At 56.0% G+C, this 18,237-nt stretch overlaps 5 protein-coding genes across 5 annotated transcripts; 3 read left to right on the top strand and 2 right to left on the bottom strand.

The window, feature by feature from the left end:
- Nucleotides 1-1,190: 1,190 nt before the first annotated feature.
- CH63R_09108 (GTPase-activator protein for Ras-like GTPase) lies at nt 1,191-5,009 on the top strand (the record flags this gene model as incomplete). Its single annotated transcript, XM_018304082.1, has 1 exon — nt 1,191-5,009. One exon carries the CDS (start codon nt 1,191-1,193, stop codon nt 5,007-5,009), a length of 3,819 nt encoding a protein of 1,272 aa, XP_018156105.1.
- A 945-nt stretch (nt 5,010-5,954) lies between these two features.
- Nucleotides 5,955-7,167, bottom strand: CH63R_09107 (cyclophilin type peptidyl-prolyl cis-trans isomerase/CLD; the record flags this gene model as incomplete). The annotated part of the gene is made up of 2 exons (XM_018304081.1): nt 5,955-6,715; nt 6,804-7,167. 2 exons carry the CDS (start codon nt 7,165-7,167, stop codon nt 5,955-5,957), a joined length of 1,125 nt encoding a protein of 374 aa, XP_018156104.1.
- Nucleotides 7,168-8,003: 836 nt separating this feature from the next.
- CH63R_09106 (D-tyrosyl-tRNA(Tyr) deacylase) lies at nt 8,004-8,697 on the bottom strand (the record flags this gene model as incomplete). Its single annotated transcript, XM_018304080.1, has 4 exons — nt 8,004-8,299; nt 8,356-8,398; nt 8,457-8,635; nt 8,691-8,697. The coding sequence occupies 4 exons, from the start codon at nt 8,695-8,697 to the stop codon at nt 8,004-8,006; spliced, it is 525 nt and encodes a 174-aa protein (XP_018156103.1).
- Nucleotides 8,698-9,764: 1,067 nt separating this feature from the next.
- Nucleotides 9,765-11,823, top strand: CH63R_09105 (Not1 domain-containing protein; the record flags this gene model as incomplete). The annotated part of the gene is made up of 4 exons (XM_018304079.1): nt 9,765-10,019; nt 10,084-11,137; nt 11,189-11,705; nt 11,763-11,823. 4 exons carry the CDS (start codon nt 9,765-9,767, stop codon nt 11,821-11,823), a joined length of 1,887 nt encoding a protein of 628 aa, XP_018156102.1.
- A 3,786-nt stretch (nt 11,824-15,609) lies between these two features.
- On the top strand, nt 15,610-16,545 carry CH63R_09104 (C2H2 finger domain-containing protein; the record flags this gene model as incomplete). The annotated part of the gene is made up of 2 exons (XM_018304078.1): nt 15,610-16,061; nt 16,128-16,545. 2 exons carry the CDS (start codon nt 15,610-15,612, stop codon nt 16,543-16,545), a joined length of 870 nt encoding a protein of 289 aa, XP_018156101.1.
- Between the last annotated feature and the right edge of the window lie 1,692 nt (nt 16,546-18,237).

Below are 18,237 nucleotides of genomic sequence, written 5' to 3'. Positions count from 1 at the left end.
GAAGAGGGGAATAATCCATCACACTGAAAGCCCACTTCAAGCGCCTTCACCGTCGCCATCGCCTCATCACATTCATTTACAAACATCACTTCCTTTACTTTCCTCTCGTCCATCCTCACTCCCCCTCCCATTCGCCGTCATCTGCCGAGTTTCCTCGCTTCTCACTCACCCCCTCTCTCATTCTTTCATTTTCTCTTTCTCGCCAGTCTCGCCGACTTCGCCCGCCGCTCTTGTCTCCCGCAGACACTACCAGACATTCTTTTCCATCAGGCTTCCTTCCCCTCCCCTCCCTCCCCCCCCCGCTCGTCATCATTCGGTCTCCTCATCACCGCTGCCGCTGCCGCCGCCGTCTCCGCACATCCGTTCCTGCCGTTCTACCTGCAGCTTTCTCGAGGCGATTAGTTTGTGCAACTTTCCAACGCCTGCACTAGCGAACAACAACAACAACAATAATAATTTGGCCCGTTTCCCCTCTCCCCTCGACCTCGACCTCGACCTCGAAATCGAACGGCCGCTCTTCGCTGCAACCCTGCATCATCCCACTTCGCACCTGTGGATCGTCCGCCAAAATCCCCCGCTTTCATCCTCTCATCCCGCCGCTGATCCATTTCTACACCACGTCCCCCTCCCACTTGCTCTGCCATTTATTTGCCTTGCCCGGCCCTGGCATAACTGCCGGCCACCGCAACTTCGCATTTCCATTTCGAAGCTTACTTCCAGACCTGCCTCCCCCCCCCCCCCCAGTTCGTCTCGGACCGGCTCTCCTCGCTGCATGCAGGAGCTGAATGTTTGTCAGTCAACGACAACCCCAGCTGTCACCATCGATCAGCTGTTTGTGACTCGACCCGACTCCGCTCTGCTCGACTAGACCCGACCAACACCCGTGAGACTTGGCTTGCGACTTTCTAGGCTACCGGCCAGCGACTATTATGCTTACTGTTGCGTGGCAGCACACACATCAGTCCCGGGATCACCGCCAAATCGGCTACCAGTTGACTGTTGGAGACCCAGAGAGGCGTGCCGGCTAGGATTTGGGGAAATAAGACGTTGTAACGTGGGACGTCCAGGCGCAGCGCAGCAGCTCTGGGAGAGACAAAGTCGTCCAGACACGCACTTGTAATCACAAACCCTCAGATGCGGGCGATCCCCAAATGAGGACAAACCATGGAATGAGCATGGCACCACCGAGCATGGATGGACGAGCCTGCCACAACGGTGGTCACAACATCACGCCGCGCCTCGACTGGCCGCATTCTCAGAACCAGTCCTTGTCCGCCGACCCGTCGTCTCGCGGCATGGAACGCGCTTCCATAACCAACCTGCGCACCTCCTTCCGCTCCAACCACGCATCGAACCCCACGATACGCGCCGTGACCCCCGAATACCATCACCCCGGCCTGTCACCCGCCCCGGCTGCCAACGCCGTCTTTGACCCGACTGCCCCTCTGCAGATGCCCCGTGGTCTCACCTCAAGCTCCCCGCAAAGCTCTCCGAGATCCATCCCTGGGGACTTCTCGAGACGACAGGGCATGGTCTTCAACGATACATACGGCGGCTCGTACGACAACAACAGCAACAACAACAACAATAATAACTCAGCCAGCCCTCCTGTGCGGCAAACGAGCAACTTCCGTCCAAGAACACACACCATGGACGGCGCACTGCGACAGCAATTCATGAACGCCACCGCGAGAGAGGGCCGCCAGCGGGTCGGTTCCTTCTCCTCCTCTGGATCCCAGCCACTATTCGATGATGCTCGCTCTCCGCCTCCCCCCATTGAGTCCTTAGGATTTCCATCCGTCGTTCCTGCTCGTCATTCCGAGATCCCTCAGGGTGCCACAACCAGCCTAAAGGAAAAGAAGCTGTCGACAAAGCGATTGATCAAGCGCCAGTCCTCTCGACCAACTTCCCCGCCCACAGCCTCGACCCCGTCGGTGGACTCGTTGCCCATTCCTGTGCCGACTGATAACGCCAATAATGTTCTGCTCATGATGAAAAATCTGTGTGGGCGCATGAGAGGCGAGATCGAGTTTCGGACTGAACCTGCGGGGAAATGGCAGATCGGTATTGCCTATGTTGACGAAGAGAAGGGAAGCTTGATGTTTGACTCGGGCCACGACGGTCCATTCCACATCCCTCTAGTTTCCGACCTACGCGGATGCCGGGTAGCACCGCTCGAATTGCCCGAAGGGAAAAGGTGCCTGGAAGTGTCTTGTCCCACCCAGCCCCCCTTGGACCTGCTACTACATCCGTTGTTGGTCGAAGAACGCGACCTCTGGCTCGCGGCTCTGTTGTGTTGGCAGCAGTTGCGACCCCCAAAGGTCAGACTTTCGAACGGCAATCGGAGCCCGGGCCCTACGTCCCTGCGCCCGGCTGTCAGGAGGCGCGGGTCCGAAAATGGGACGAAACCCACAAACGCCCTCATCAAGGTCGGGCAAGTGAGACTTTGGGACAAGGGATTGGCAAGCTCGCCAAGGGCCATCGTCAAAAGACCCTCCACTCGGGATTTGAGGTCGCCAACCACTTCCTGGCGAGTTGTTTCTTGTCTCTTACAGGAGAATGGTGAGATTCGTCTCACCACGAACGACGGCGATGCTGTTATCGCTGTTGTCGAGCTGTCTCAGCTGTCCCGATGTGCCATTCAACAGCTCGACCGGTCCGTACTCGATGAGGAATACTGCATCGGCATCTTCCCCCACTACTCTCCGATATCCACCCAACTGTCCATCTTCCGTCCGGTATACATCGCCCTCGAGAACCGCCTACTGTTTGAGGTTTGGTTCGTTCTACTCCGAGCATTTGCGCTGCCTGACATTTTTCGGTTGGACCCGTGCTCGGCGGAAGGTGTGGTGGAAGTCACAGACCTGGAATCGGATCTTGCTGGTGAAATCTTCCGAATCGAGAAGACGATCAGTTTGCGGGTGACGGAGGCAAAGTTGAAGCCCAAGAACTGTTCGCCCGACGTCGGTTTCATCGATCGACAACAAGCCAAGGACGCTGACTCTCTGGTGGGCAACTACCTGACTGAGGTCATTTTGGATGGGGAGGTCCGCGCCCGCTCCACGATGAAAACCGGAACCAAAAATCCTTTCTGGAGAGAAGACTATCAGTTCTCGGACCTTCCACCGACCATGCCATTCCTCTCCATCATACTGAAAAGGGTGGACGGAAATCTCGAAAGCTTTAGCCACCAATTGCAGGCGTCTCTCGGGCTGTCCAAATCGAGCAGTCTCACAGAGGTTCTCTGCGGGTCGGTCGACATTCCTCTGGACCACATCGAACTCGGCAAAGACTTTGAGCGGTGGCTTGAGATATACGACGAACGGCAGCAAGTCACGGGCACAATGCTTGTGAAGCTTCACCATGAGGAGCTTGTTGTCCTCCACTCCAAGGAGTATCAGGCGCTGTCAACATTGCTTCACAGCTTTCCGTCCGGTCTCACCGCACAGATCGCCGAAGCGCTTCCCGGAAACTTGCGGCGGCTGTCTGAGATTTTCCTCAATATCTTCCAAGTGTCCGGCCACGCCAACGAATGGCTGCAGACACTGGTAGAGGACGAGATCGACGGTATCGGCGGCAGCCAGAACCAGATGAAAAAGTACCGCTTCAGCAGCCGGTTGAAGTCCAACGAGTCCATGGAGTCGTCGAGTGACCGAGAGCAGATCCTCCGCGACATGGGCAAATCCCTCGCAGGAGAGGCCAACTTGCTATTCCGAGGCAACACCCTCCTGACCCAGGCCCTCGAGTTTCACATGAGGCGCTCAGGGAAAGAATACCTTGAGCAGATGTTGCAAGCCAAGATTTCCGAGATCAACGAGGCCAACCCCAACTGCGAGGTAGATCCCAGCAAGCTCAAGCCTGGTGAAAACATCCAGGAGCACTGGACTAGGCTCATCCAACTCACCACTGAGGTCTGGCAATGCATCTGCAAAGAGCCCACCAAGTGTCCGCCCGAGCTTCGGTCGATCCTCAAGTACATAAGGGCTGTTGCTGAGGACCGATACGGCGATTGGCTGCGTACCGTCACCTACACGAGCGTGTCAGGATTCCTGTTTCTCCGCTTCATCTGCCCCGCGATTCTGAGTCCCAAACTTTTCGGCTTGTTGAGAGATCATCCTCGGCCCCGAGCACAGCGGACGCTCACGCTGGTCGCTAAGGCACTCCAAGCACTCGGGAATCTTTCCACATTCGGGAAGAAGGAAGAGTGGATGGAGCCGATGAACAAGTTCCTGGGCTCAAACCGCCAGTCAGTGAAGGACTACATCGACATCATTTGTTCTATCCCCGTCGAGCGCAACAAGGTCGCCCTAGGACCGTCCTACTCGACCCCTATCGCGATTCTCGGACGGCTGTCACCGACGGCTCGCGAAGGGTTTCCGGCGCTGCCTCACTTGATCGATCATGCTCAGAATTTTGCTGCGCTCGTCAAGATGTGGACCGAGGCCAACCCCGTCGGCAATGGCGAAGTGATTAAGCCTGCAACAGGTGAAGAAGACATCTTGATATTTAACGAGATGTGCATTAGCCTGCAAGAGCGCGCGGACCACTGCTACTCAAAGATGGATGGATCCCTCCATGAGACATCGTCTCTTCCTACTTCCGAGTTCGCCGACGCGATGGAGCATGGCTCGGCCATGTTGGAATCCATGAGCCTGTCAACCTACCACAACAGCAACTCGGCCACGAATTCTGCGAACAACTCGACAGTCTGGTTTGAACAAGATCAGTACCAGCCTCCCGGATCGGCCGGAAGCGATGTGCTCGTTGACGCCCCTTCGCGTCGGAGCCGCGAGCATCGTCGTGGCCGGGATTTCAGTTCTTTGAGGCAGATGTCTGGGCACTCGGAACACTCGTCTTCACATCTGGCCACGCTCAAGCGCAACGGCAGGGCCACTCGCCACATTCTGTCCGGTATCATGAAGCCGTTTGCACGGAGCGACTCGCCTGAATCATCCCCACCAGCAACGCGTGGCAAGAACCTCGAGCGGTCTTGGAACACTGGCTATTGACGAAAGCAGCTCTTGCTGAACAACTGCTCGTGCATCTCACCCCTTCAGGCGCCAAATTCCTCGGGCCGACGACTCCTGGCCCCTTTCTCATTCTTCAATTTCTCTTTTATTTTCTTTGTCAGCTGTTTATCCACACGAACGCAGTTCAGAAGCCCAGAAGCTCAATGACAAACACATTTCCTGCATTGATACGACGAGGAAGGGAGGACCTCTGGATACGGGCACTTGGAGCGTAAGAAAGGCGGGTGGTTGGTCAACTATTTTCTCACTCTGGGACGGAGGCAAGTCGGCTTGAACGGATCAGCAACTCTGGCGTTTCTCTGTTCAAAAAACCTCTACCCAAGTCAACTCGGATGGATATTGCCCGGCGAGCATTCGGTAGGATGGGCGGCCTTATTGCGGGTTTTGCTTTTGTTTTCTCCTCGCACCCTTCCCTTTCAGTTGTTCGCTTCCCTTCCTTACCAGCTTGCTTGGTGTGTCAGGTCAGGAAGGCGCACCCATGGGACACGATGAATATACCCCCTCAGACACATCATGATTAGCATTGCGCGCGTCTCGCCCGAGATATTCACGAGACCCCATACACACATTCAAAGCATACATATATATACCAGTAGAATAAAACGCCCGATGAACACACCGCCAAAATTGTGTGGAACATAACCATGCTCGAATTTTTTCCCCGCCAGAGGTATCTAACTGAATCTTTGAATTGACTTATTTCTTTTTCTTGTCCTCCCCCCTCCCGTTTATCCCTTTGCCGTTCCGGCATCTCTGTACGCCTCTGCCCATGTTCCAATGAAATAGGAAAAAGTACCTTGTGTGTATGCATAGTGTTTTTGTCGCCCCAAAAATCATGGAATCATCATTTCTCGTTTTGGCTTCCTGCTGTAGGCCGGTGCCGAATCTCTTTTAATCAGCTCTTCCCCGCATCCACGTCCCCGACTATTGGAAGAACTTTTTGTACGCCGCCTTTTCCTTGGCCGCACGGGCGGCTGCCTTTTGCTTGACGGCGTTGAGCTCGTTGAGGATGGCCTTGTCGTCCGGAACGAGCTTGTGCGCCTCCTCGAGGTCCTTGACGGCGGTCTCCTCGTCCTTAAGACGTACGTTGGCGAAGCCGCGGCGGTAGAGGGCCTTGGCGCGGTCCACGTCCTTGGTGCCGGGGACCTCAAGGGCGTACGTGGCCGACTTGACGGTGTCCTCCCAGGCCTCGAGCTTAAGGTTGAGTAGGGCCGAGTTGTTGTTGAGCGAGAAGCGGAGGGCCTCGAGCTCCGCCTTGGTCGAGGCGGGTTCATTCTCAAGGTCCGGGTCCTCGTTAAGGTAGCGCAGGCCCTTCTGGTACTTTTCGAGGCCGAGGTTGAAATCGCCAGCCTTGAAGGCCTTGTTGCCAAAGTCCTTGCAGGCGGTGGCGATCTTGACGACCTCCTTGGCATCAGGCGGGTTCGCGCAGTCCTCGGGGAAGTCCTCGTACGTGTCGCCGAAGGCGTCCGGAGCCTTGACGTCGGCAGTGAGGGCGGCCTCGCCGGTGAGCTCGCCGCAGTCGGCGATGATGGCCTCCTTAACGGGCTTGTCGCCCGACTCGGTAGGGAGGTTCTCGATGTGGCGCACGACGGACTTGCCGTTGAGGACCTCGCCGAAGACGACGTGCTTGTTGTCGAGGTGGGGCGTCGGGACGGTGGTCAGGAAGAACTGGGAGCCGTTGGTGTCTGCGACGTGCGACTGTCAGCGACCCAAACTTCCGCTTGGACAATCTTGTTTGGTTTCCGAACAAGATGGACACCGGGAGACACTTACCAGGTCCAGCGTTGGCCATGGACAGGAGAAAAGGGCGGTCGTGCTTGACGGGGAAGGCCTCGTCCTCAAATTTTGCGCCGTAAATGGACTCGCCGCCGGTGCCGTTGCCGGCGGTGAAGTCACCGCCCTGGATCATGAACTGCTTAATGACGCGGTGGAAGCCGGAGCCCTTGTAGTGGAGGGGCTTGCCGGACTTGCCCAGGCCCTTCTCGCCGGTACAGAGGCAGCGGAAGTTCTCTGCCGTCTTGGGGACGAGGTCGCTGTAGAGCTCCATCGTGATACGGCCGGCGGACTTACCGCCGACAGTAATGTCGAAGAAGACGCGGGGGCGCGTGGGCTTGGTCTCGGTACCTTCGGCAGACATGGTGACGGTCGGGGGGAAAGGTGAGTTGCTGGTTCTGAGCTATGTGGGAGTTGGGTTATCTGAACGTGAGGCTGCTAGTATGCGCCCTATAGACAGTACAGGGTGGGTAGCTGTTAACGGATGAGCTCCGAAATAGTGAGAAGAAGCTGCAGTTGGTTACGGATTGGCTCGCAAGGTCGGGGACTTGTCGAAAACACACGCAGGATAAATCCAATTTTTAAGAATGTTGATGGTGGTGTTGGCGCACGATAAATGCTTCAACGCAGAGCTAGGGTGGAGGGGGAGGGAGGGGCCTCTGGAAGTGCGATGGAACTCTCTGGAATCCGGCTTCTGGTGCGGGGCAGTTGGGGAGGGAAGCAAACACCTCTGCCCTGCATGGTTCGACGGGAAGGAGCGACAGCTCTTGTCGGCCCACCCAATCAGAACGTTTGTTTTCGTGTTGCAACAGTTCTTGGTGCCTCAACAGGAGGTGGTCTGAGAACTATCTAGGTAGGTACCTGATGAGCAGCAAACTGAAGAACCTGGAGTATCTCTCAAATCCGAGTTCGAGTCGAAGCCTGTATCGCTTCTTCTATGTATGCATCTAATAATGGCTCTTTCTTTCTATGTCTATTCCGTGCGTAAGTGCTCCATGGCATTTACCCTATGTAATGATTCCTGAAGTCGCTTGTCCATCAAGCGTTGAGGCGGGCGAAGACTCTGGTCACCTACAGGGCTGTGTTGACAGTGGAGCAGAGCTGTCTGTGCCATCATGAAAACTTACACATTTTTTTCGAACCCCCTCCGTGCATCTTGTCCCAGAAAAACGACATCGTGTCCCTGTAGCCTACGGCGGCTCAAGGCTTCGAGGCAGGCTCTGTGTTCAGCTCAAACGTAATCTGGCATTGCAAGTCAGCACGTAAGCCCGGGTAATTGCGACGAGTTCCGAAGGGGGCGCTAACCGGGCCATCGTTGGTCGAAGATACAGCCATCATGGCCTGAAAACGGCCGTCCTTGACCCTGTCCGCTTCGTAGTTGTCTTGCACCTTTTGCAGGAAATAGTGATATATTCTCTTGGCGTCTTCAGCCGGCGCGCTGAGGCGGAAGTCGGGTTTGTTCTTGACAATCTTGGCGAAGAGTGTGAACTGGGAGACTGGGAAGCATGTCAGAAGCGCCAGCTTCGCGCTTGGCAGAGAGCACTTTGCATACCGCAGAGAACCTCCCCGTCAATGTCCTGGACGGTCTTCTTCCACTGGGACAGTGTTAGTCAGAGGCATGGGAGATCGAGGATTGATGGTGAGCAGACGCACCCGAGCGCCGGCCTCGTCGTCCCACAGTTTGAGCTTCAACACCTTGTTTGCAAGGGTCTCGGCGTCTTTTTCGGTGTCACCGGGAGCGACAGCAGCGAGGACGAGAATGCCCTTCCCTATCGACGAAATGACCTCGTTGTCCACCGCCACAGAGGCGGACAGAACCCGCTGGACAATGGCTGGGGAAAGTGTCAACAACACAGATGGTTAGGCGCAAATGTGAGAGAGCTTCACCTTTCATTTTCTGATGACTGTAATTATTTGGTTGCGGTGACCCCTAGAGGGACTGAGGAGCAGGCAAACGAAGCAACTGGTTATCGCTGAGGTGTCAATGTGCCCCCCTCGTCTGAAAACTGGAGGACGGCCAACCGAGCGTGCAAAAAAGTCAAGCAAACGGGCAGCAAACTGACCCCGGCAAGTAGAAGCTGGTTGGGCCCTTAGTTAGAGCAAACAGGGCCTGTTTGACGGAGGAAAGTTGGTTGGCCGGTTAGCTGATGGATTGGTTAATTGATTGCAAATTATGAGACACAATAGACCGCTCAAGTGCAGTCAGTCAACTGGCGCTGCAGGTCTCCCCTAGGTGCTGCCCTGACGGTGGCTTGGATGGACTTGAATTCAGGCTGGTTCAAGCGGTTGTAGTTGGTCTCACATCCCTGAACGCGACCAAGAATGGCAGCGGGCAAGGCTGGGCTGAACAGTGGTCCGTGTCATCATCTGTCATGATCGCTAAGTAGATGGAACCTGCCTCAGTTAGGGGAAGGAATGACATGCTCCTTCTATTCTTGCCACTTCTTCACTTCAGAGCGATTTTTGGCGGTTTGAAGCCTCTGAAAGCTATTAAACGCCAATCCAGTGACGTCTGAAGTGCTCCATAGGTCCACGGAGCGGTTGACCCCCTTGTTTACAAGATTCTTCCATTGTCATCGGTTAGCGCAGGGTGGGTATCTTGAACCTGTCCCTACCCGCACGGCACGGCAGCCCTCCAGCTCTTTCTTCCCCATGCGTAGAACCTCGACCCATCAAACGCCTCACTGTCGGCAAGCAAACCTGCATCGCGCAACCAACAAACGCCAGTATATACGGCGCAACAGTCGTCGCTGTGTCGCACCTAAGGGACAAACACTTCCCACCCTCTCCTCCCCCTCTTAGCGCGCCCATCGACCCTTTCGATAGCCGTCTGCTACACAAGCACAACCCTGAGTCGAAGACTATCATCCACCACCACACACCTGACACCCCCGACCCCTCGGTATCGAGACACGTAACCCGGCCTAGGCTTTCCATCAGTCCGATACACAGACAGGCAAAATGGCAGCACGGAAACTTCAACAAGAAGTCGACAAGTGCTTCAAGAAGGTGGCCGAAGGCGTGGCCGAGTTCGAGGCCATCTACGAGAAGATTGAGCAGTCCAACAACATCTCCCAAAAAGAGAAGCTGGAGGACAACCTCAAGCGCGAAATTAAGAAGCTACAGAGACAGCGCGATCAGATCAAGACATGGGCGGCAAGCAATGATATCAAAGACAAGGCTCCTTTACTGGAGCACCGCCGACTGATCGAGACGGTTGGTTCATCTCTTCTTCCGGTTGCGAGCCCGTCCCCGGCGGTCCTGCTAACCCATCTGGCAGCAAATGGAAAAGTTCAAGGCGGTCGAGAAGGCCATGAAGACTAAGGCATACTCCAAGGAAGGGTTGGCCTCTTCAGCAAAGCTCGACCCCCAAGAACAGGCAAAGGCGGAAGCAAGCGATTTCCTTAACAATATGGTGGACGAGCTGGAGCAACAAATCGAGACCCTCGAAGCCGAAGCCGAGGCGATACAGGCCACCATGAAGAAGGGCAAGACCCAGACTGCCAAGGCGGAACGAATGGCCGAAATCGAGCGCATCATCGAGCGTCACAAATGGCATCAGGGCAAGCTCGAGCTCATCCGGAGGTCTCTGGAGAACGGCGGAGTCGACACGGATCAGGTCACCGACCTCGAGGAGACGATTCGATACTATGTCTCAGATGGCATGAACGACGATTTCGTTGAGGACGAAGAGATGTACGAAGAGCTCAACCTGGATGAGGAGGAGGGCGTATATGGCGTTCCTCAGGACGGCGACAAAGGCTCGTCGCAAGACACCCAATCCTTGGCGGAAGAACCGACACCGGAACCCGAGGTCATCAAACCTCCTCCGAAGCCGAAGGCGGTGGCGGATGCTTCGGCATCAGGACGGAGGTCCAGTGCGCAGTCCAAGTCCCCTCTACCAGCGCTGGCAACCTTGCATACGCCATTACAGACCATCAGTAGTAATGGAGCTGCGAATGGTCCGACCATGAAACCCGCATCCGTCCCCACAAGACCTGCCGAGGGCCTCAAATACGCATCTGCGGCAGCGGCCGCGGCGGCATCAGACAAGATTGGCATTTCTCCCTTGCCACCTCCGCCGGGCGCCGCACCCATTACGACAGGAACCCCAGCCGCACAATCGAAGAGCAGTGCGGCAGGGTCCCCTGCAACGACGCCGGCACACCCTGTTGCGGCCAAGGAACCAGAACCCAAACCGCAGTCCGCAGCGCCCTCGAGCATCGCAAGCGAGCCCCAGGCGACGATTGCAAAGCCGACGCCGGCCCAGACCAAGGCAGAAAAACGTGCACTCAAGAACCAGGCCGCGGTAGAGGCATCGGCAGCAGCCAAGGGTAAGTCCTTACGGATAGATGGCCGGCTGCTTGACGTACTAACGTTTTTAGCATCTCAAACAAACGGCACCAGGAATGGAGTCAAGCCCGCTGTCGGAGAGGAGGAGGAGGAAGAGTCGATTTACCACCTTCCTTCGTCTCTGCAAGACCTCGTCGAGTCTTTCGAGGCATCTCGCAAGCGGCCAGCGCCCTTCTCTTCGCCCTCGACGCAGCGCATGCTTCAGGCAAGCCAGGCCATGTGTCCCGACATCATGGACACGGACGTGCCCAGGACGTACCGTCCCGAGCTACGTCTGAACTCGAGCGCCGCGAACTTTCCTCAAGAGCCGCTAGCATTGTTCGACGACCCGCGACTGTACTCGCGTATTGACCCCGACACACTCTTCTACGTATTCTACTACAAGCAGGGCACTCCTCAGCAATACCTGGCTGCCAAGTCACTGAAGGACCAGAGCTGGAGATTCCACAAGCAGTACCAGACCTGGTTCCAGCGTCACGAGGAACCCAAGAACATCACCGAGGAGTTTGAGCAGGGCACGTACCGCTTCTTCGACTACGAGAGCACTTGGTAAGTCGTCTCCTAAACTGATGATCTGATGGAGTCAGCAACTGACAGGATACGCAGGATGAACCGCAGAAAGGCGGACTTCAAATTTGCGTACAAATTCCTGGAGGACGATGTATGAATAGGCGGCACGGGTCACAGGGTTTCATGCCAGGCGTAGCCTCGGATTGGGATGGGGGGCCTCGAACCATCGGTATCGGGAGGAACGGCGTTGCCTCATTTTGCGGAAAACATACCGCCAGGGTCGATCTGGCTTATGTTTGTTGAAGTACACTGACCATTGACTGGCCATGAACGAGGAGGCGGAAGGCCGACTCGATTCGGCATTTGCACATGATGATGACGGCCCTTTCGCATTCCGCATCGCGTGACTTTAGACAAGCATGTTTGGCGCGGCCAAGGCCATGTGCCCCGTTGTGATATCTTCCACCACGGCTTCTGGAAGCGAACTAAGCTCCGGCCCCTGCCTGATGGTACGAACTTTACCGCCTGACGTGGGGGTTATGTCACGCATATTCATGGCAGTCTTCTCTTCCTCCATGGGGTGCCGGGATCGAGACTCGGCCGGAATACAGTCTGAAAAAGAACCCCGGACAGCCCGTGAGATACCCCGTTGTGGATCGATTCTTTCCGCGACAAGAGCCATAGCCACCTGCGGGTCGGTTGGCTAGCACTCCCCGCCACAGCCTATACCATATGGCTCGTTTGCCCAGAACAACAAGTTGGATTGTGTTGTGGACGCGCCGGTTGGCATTCCGAATGGCTCGGAAGATGGTTGAGGCTGAGGTTGAGGCATTAATGACGAAGCTCCCCTGGTGTGGGTTACAACAAGGCCATTGAGCGAAGGACAGACGCGCTGTCGTTCTGCAATGAATGGACTCCGCCACGGCTCACACCACAAGTCGGGCGCAGAGACACGGGAAGGGAAGTTCACGTGGGCAAACCGGGACCGGCGAGGGCAGCGAGTGGTATTCAATCAGCCTGGTAAGGTCACAAGTATTATTGCCCACCTCGTTGGCGTAACAAGGGGGTAAAGAAGAGGTAGGTAACTCGAGCATGCAGCACGCTGTAGGTGAGAAGAAGGTAGTGGGGCCCGAAACGAAACGCAGCAGGCCCAGGTCATCACGCTCCACGTTTGCCTTTTTAGGTTAAGCGATGGAAGTTTTCCAGAAGGTCCTCGGGGCCCACCCTGACCCTCTTTGAGTACGCCTGCCAACCTGCCAACCTGCCAATCTTTCCTTCGTGCCTTCCCAACCCGGCCCAGTTTCCCAGGGTACCCAGCAGTCAAGGCACGTTAAAGATGGTTGGGCAAGATGATGATGACCTTGCCTGGCTTCCTTTTGGCCACCCACAAGACATGAACTGCAAATCACGACCTCGTTGGAACCCACAACTTGACACTCCAACAGACTGCACAAGCTCCGTATTCTTCTCTTCCAGAAAATGGCTCGTCCGAACAATGTCTCCATCGGGATGGGCCCTGCCTCCAGGTACACACGGCTTTGCGCCCTTTTTGAATAGCACCATCTCAGATTTGCTTCACCGAGTCAATGTGCAAACCGCCGCCTGTCAGCCCGGAGATCAAGCATGCAGCCGCCATGGAGCAAGGCGCTCATCCAGCATTCTCACAGGCACCTGACCTGCGGTGCTATCCATGGACGCGAGACGAGAATCAAGACAACCTTTTCCACATTTCACACACACACACACACACACACACACACACACATACTCTCTCACTCACACTCTCTCTCCTTTCCTGGTAATTGACGGTTAGCGTTACCGTTGCCGTCACCGCCTGTGCCACTTCAATCCACATGGGCGCGGACAGCCAATTCGTCCGAGGAAAAACGATAGCGGAACCCTCGTCACATTTGACCCGCGACCTGTTGGCTCTCGCTCGATCAACCCAGCTCTCAGGCTATTACGGTGGGCAACATGCACCTTTGCGGCGGATCCAGCGGATTGGCCCCCGATGGAGCCTCCTTAGCTGACAGTCAAAGGGTTACACTGCAACCTCACTGTGCAGGCCAGCCCAGCACAGCAATTAATTCAGCGTCCCGTCTTCTGTCTCTCAAACCGAGGTACGACGGTACCCAAGCTTCCTGGGGGGGGGGGGGGGGTGGAAACGCTGAGGAGAGGGGGGCCCGCAGCGTTACCCCCTCTGCAGTATTCCGTAAGGCATTATGGTCTCACTACGTACGATTGGACCAGTGAGGTCTTCATGATTTGCGGTACCATTGTTTCTTGGCTGATTCCACTCCAGCATTTGGACCCTGCACAGGAACAAGGACTGGGACTGCAAGCGTGCACGCGCCCACTAGAGTGGCAGTGCGGGGCCAGGCAACGAGATGCCCTTCCAGTCAAGCCTCTCTCCTCCGCGATTTTGATCTTCAGTCTATCTCGACAGCCGCATCGCAATTCCTGCCAAGTCCGCCCCGAGCCCTACTACTGCCCCAGGCATGCCAATGAGCGATAATCTCTCGCTGTGCTATGACATATCTCGCCCCCTGTCTCCTTTCACTGCTTACTGGCCATCTTCCGAACCCCTTGCCTGGCACTGACTGGGCCTTACATAGTACATACCGGATACGGTACCTCGCGTCCCCAACTCTGGGTTGACTGACCACGACCTTGACCCTGCCGATGCTGTGGTGTACATACACGGGCTATACAGAGAACCCTTCTCGCAATCGCCCTTCCCTGCCCCAGTTTATCTTTTGGGTCTGTTAGACATTGTCTTGGACAGCCCGAGTACCTTCGCCAAAATGGCCCGCCCAAGGTCACCCAGTGCTGACTGCCCAGCCGGAACACCATCCTTGATTCTCGAAGCCCACGGCCGTTGAGGAACCTCCTCCCCCCATAAGTATGCACCGCACACTTAATCCCCGCCAGCCCTGTCGAGTGATAGGTTGGCGCATCGTCACGGGAGTATCTGGCGGGCCTTGGGCTGACCTGGTTCGATTCTTGTACCTCCGTTGTCGTTCCAGTCACTAGTGATGCGTAGTTTTCCACATGAATTCATTCCTTTGGTGGCTGGCGGCTTCTAAGCCCCTTTCTAGAACATGTCACTCACCGAGGCCTTCTATTCAGTCCTCCAACTTGGCGGAGAAACCCCAGCACTCGCAGTTGGTCCTCGCTTCGCGCCGCCTGGGCACAGACAACTCTATCCTATCTTCACCCTCCGCGTCAATGACCAAGGGGGGAGGGGGGAGGTGAAGTAGCCTTGAAACTCCTGATAGCATACCCGCCCTTTTGAGGCTCCCCATAGCCAAGACCATCCTACGGAGACGAAGCCATGTGCTGGTGGGCAACCATGACCCATTCCACCAGCACCTCGTGTATCTGTGCCGCTTGACGTATTTGTGCCGACTTTATTCCTCCAAGGCGGTGAACTTGGCTTTGCCTCGTCCCGCTAATACTTAGACCACCCACTTCCCACTCCAATCCGTGGACTCTTGAGTTTGGTAATCACTTCACCCTTCTGCCAGTTCCATCTTCTGGTGTCCTATCCCACAATTCAGAGCCCGCCTTTCGACTTCAAGCGAACCGGCTTCCACTCCTTTACGAACCTTGGCATACAACAAGACATCGTATTACCACACACCTGCCCCTCCCCCCACCCAACTGTATTTAAGCTTCTGTGAGAAGCTGCCTGTGATAGACACGATCTCGTCTGTCCAAACCCAAGCCCCCACGGCACCAAATAGCGGCACCTTGTTTGTGTAAGTTGTTATGCTATGCTTGGTTCCTGGTAGTCTCTGCTACTGCTTACCCTCCTCGGTCAACCCGTCTTTCATACCCCCCATCCTCGCAAGGCCACCCTTCCCTTACTGAACTGCTATCCAGAAGCCGGGATACACACGGTTTAGACAGCACGACAGTGTGCCTTGTTTCGTCAGAGACAATGGACAGCCAATACTACCGCGGCGCAAACTATTATGTTAACGCAACGTCTCCAGTATCGTCCGGAGACTACCTCGAATCTCCCACTTTTTTAGAGGCCCCGGAACTCGCGCGTCAGCTGTCCGACGTCAGCTCCAGAGGCCCTCTCACGCCATCTTCGTACGGCTCCTCGCCTGGGATGTCATTCTCGTATCCGCACAACATGAGTCAATCCCCGCCTGGCAATTATGGAGACAGCTACGATGAGAGCTACGGGGACAGCTATTCGGGATACTACGGCGACGATTATACGAGCGTTGCGTCGTCGTCAGCACCACAAACCTCAGAGCCATACTATGGAGATATCAACTGGTCCCAGTACGACTATGTCCCTACGGAAGACGGAGGCTACTGGCAGATGAAACCACGATACGTTCCGGCAGGGCAGTATCCAACAGTGATACCCCACCAAGGGTGAGTTGGCGGCGGAGGCCTCTTGCACTATCGCGGGCGAGGATGTGCTAACAAAGCTGTGCACAGGGGCCAGGAGCAACAAGAGGTGGTCGACTACAAGTTTCCCTGTCTGGAGGCGGGGTGCACAGCCAACCCGTTCAAACGCAAAGCGGACCTCGAAAGGCACTACAGACAAGTTCACCAAGACCCGTCCAAGAAGGAAGCTCACAAGTGCGACTACCCCAAGTGTTCGCGGAAGAATGAGCCGTTTGGACGACGGGACCATTTCCGGGACCACCTGCGAGACTACCACAACGAAGACATCTTCAAGCGGGGCACGCACGTGGACGACAGCTGGCTCCAAGGACGCAACCTCTCGTCGCGGTGGTGGCGGTGCTCGAAATGCTTGATCCGAGTCGACGTCAACTCGTACCCTGACCACGTCTGCCCAAAATGCAAAAACCCGTGCGAAGACAAGCGCAAGCGTGCGAGAGGTTGGCATTGAGGGTCGTCGAGAGCACTGCCCCGCGGTCGAGGAGGATTTCCATTGGGCGGGAGGGCCAAAAAAAAAAGCTGATGCCTAGAGGTGAAGAACACACACACCCTTACCCACACCCACACCCACCCCTATACAGATACATACCTACAGCATTTACCTGCAAGGGCTTGGACGGCGGCTGTTTCCCCACATGGATGGGACGGCGGTCGACGTTCGCGGCGAAACGCAAGCCAGGACGGAGCACAGGAGCCGGGACCGTTGCCCGACACCGACAGGACACGACAACCTGACAACGGACCCCGCCGTCTTGTTTGGTTCGGTCCACTTGCAAAGAGTGCGGCTGAGCCAACACAAGCTCATGACGTTGGCAACCACAGGGCCAATGGCGTCGGAAATGACTCGGCCCTGCTGCAGCCCTCGTTCTCTTTCGGAACTGGGTGGCCGGCGCAGTTGCAGCGAGGCCAGTTCGTGGACGGAACCAAAAAGGCCATGAGAAGTTACCTTTTTCGCCTAGTTGCGACTGGGCGTGTGCAGTATCATCCCAGGCAGTCATGTGGGACGGGAGGGTTGCGAGGGACCGCGGAAGAGGTGTCGTTCGACACCGAGCCTTGCCCGAGTAGGAAGGCTTCGAGAAGGGTTCCATGCGGGCTAGTGTATGTGGCTTTGGCTACACCACGTCTGATGAGGTCGTTCCCCCCTTCACAAAGCCTCCCGGCTGGCTGCTTGCCTTTGGAAGGTGCAGAGGGGGGGGGGGGGGGGGGTTGAGAACACATGGCAAGGGTGACGGCAAGGTGGTTGGGCCTAGTGGTCTTGGTGTCGTCGGGTGTGTGTGTGTGTGCTTGTTGTGGTATTTCTTTTCTGCATGGCGGCGGGGCTGTGTCTCTTTTTTTTTCCCTGTCTTGTTTTGATTCGATTTGTTTGGGACTGGGGTGTGGGAAGAGGGGAGAGAGGAAGAGACCAGAGGAATGACTTGATACGACGGACAACGATTGGGACACCTTGCAGGTGTGGCGCAAGGCATTTTCAACATGACGGGGAGAGGAAAGCCAGGCCGTTTCCCCTCCCGGGCTGATGTGGGTCGGCTCTCGGTCTTCTCGCACTCAAGGCATGGCATTCCAGGGTCCCGACTGGGCTCCATCGGACAACGGAGTGGACATGCATACGGGACGCGGCGACGGCTTACCTTTTTCAGGAAGGGAGGAACATCTCTTGCTTCCCCTTTCTTTTCTTTTTCTTTCTTTGTTTTGTTTAATGAGGATGATTGCTATGACATCAAACGATGATACACAATTCGGTCAGGAGAGAGGAACGGTAATCTAATGGAGACGACAGAATTGGAAGAGAGGCGGACGGAGAGACAGCGTCAGAGTAAGACGACGAAGAGGAAGAAGAAGCACATAAAGATACCCTGTTCGGAAATACACCCGCGTCACATCATATCGCGTTACATCGCATCGTACACGGCTGACGGGAGCGGGAGAGGATGCCAACCATACGAGACCAGCCCGCCACGCACGCGTCAAATGTCTCGCGCTTGAAGGAGTGGCGCAACGGAGGCGAGCCTGAAGGGGCGCCTTTCGTGCTGACGGCGGTATTATACGGGGAAAACCCACCTCACACTTATGATGCCGTACCGAGGCGAGCATCTCGGACGAGGTCAGAGGAGAGGTGGGACGATGGCACGGAACGGCCAGAGCA

The sequence above is a fragment of the Colletotrichum higginsianum genome, chromosome 6 (assembly GCF_001672515.1).
Source record: "Colletotrichum higginsianum IMI 349063 chromosome 6, whole genome shotgun sequence".
NCBI lineage: Eukaryota > Fungi > Ascomycota > Sordariomycetes > Glomerellales > Glomerellaceae > Colletotrichum > Colletotrichum higginsianum.
Note: the sequence above shows the minus strand (reverse complement) of the source record. Positions and strands in the feature narration are given on the sequence as shown.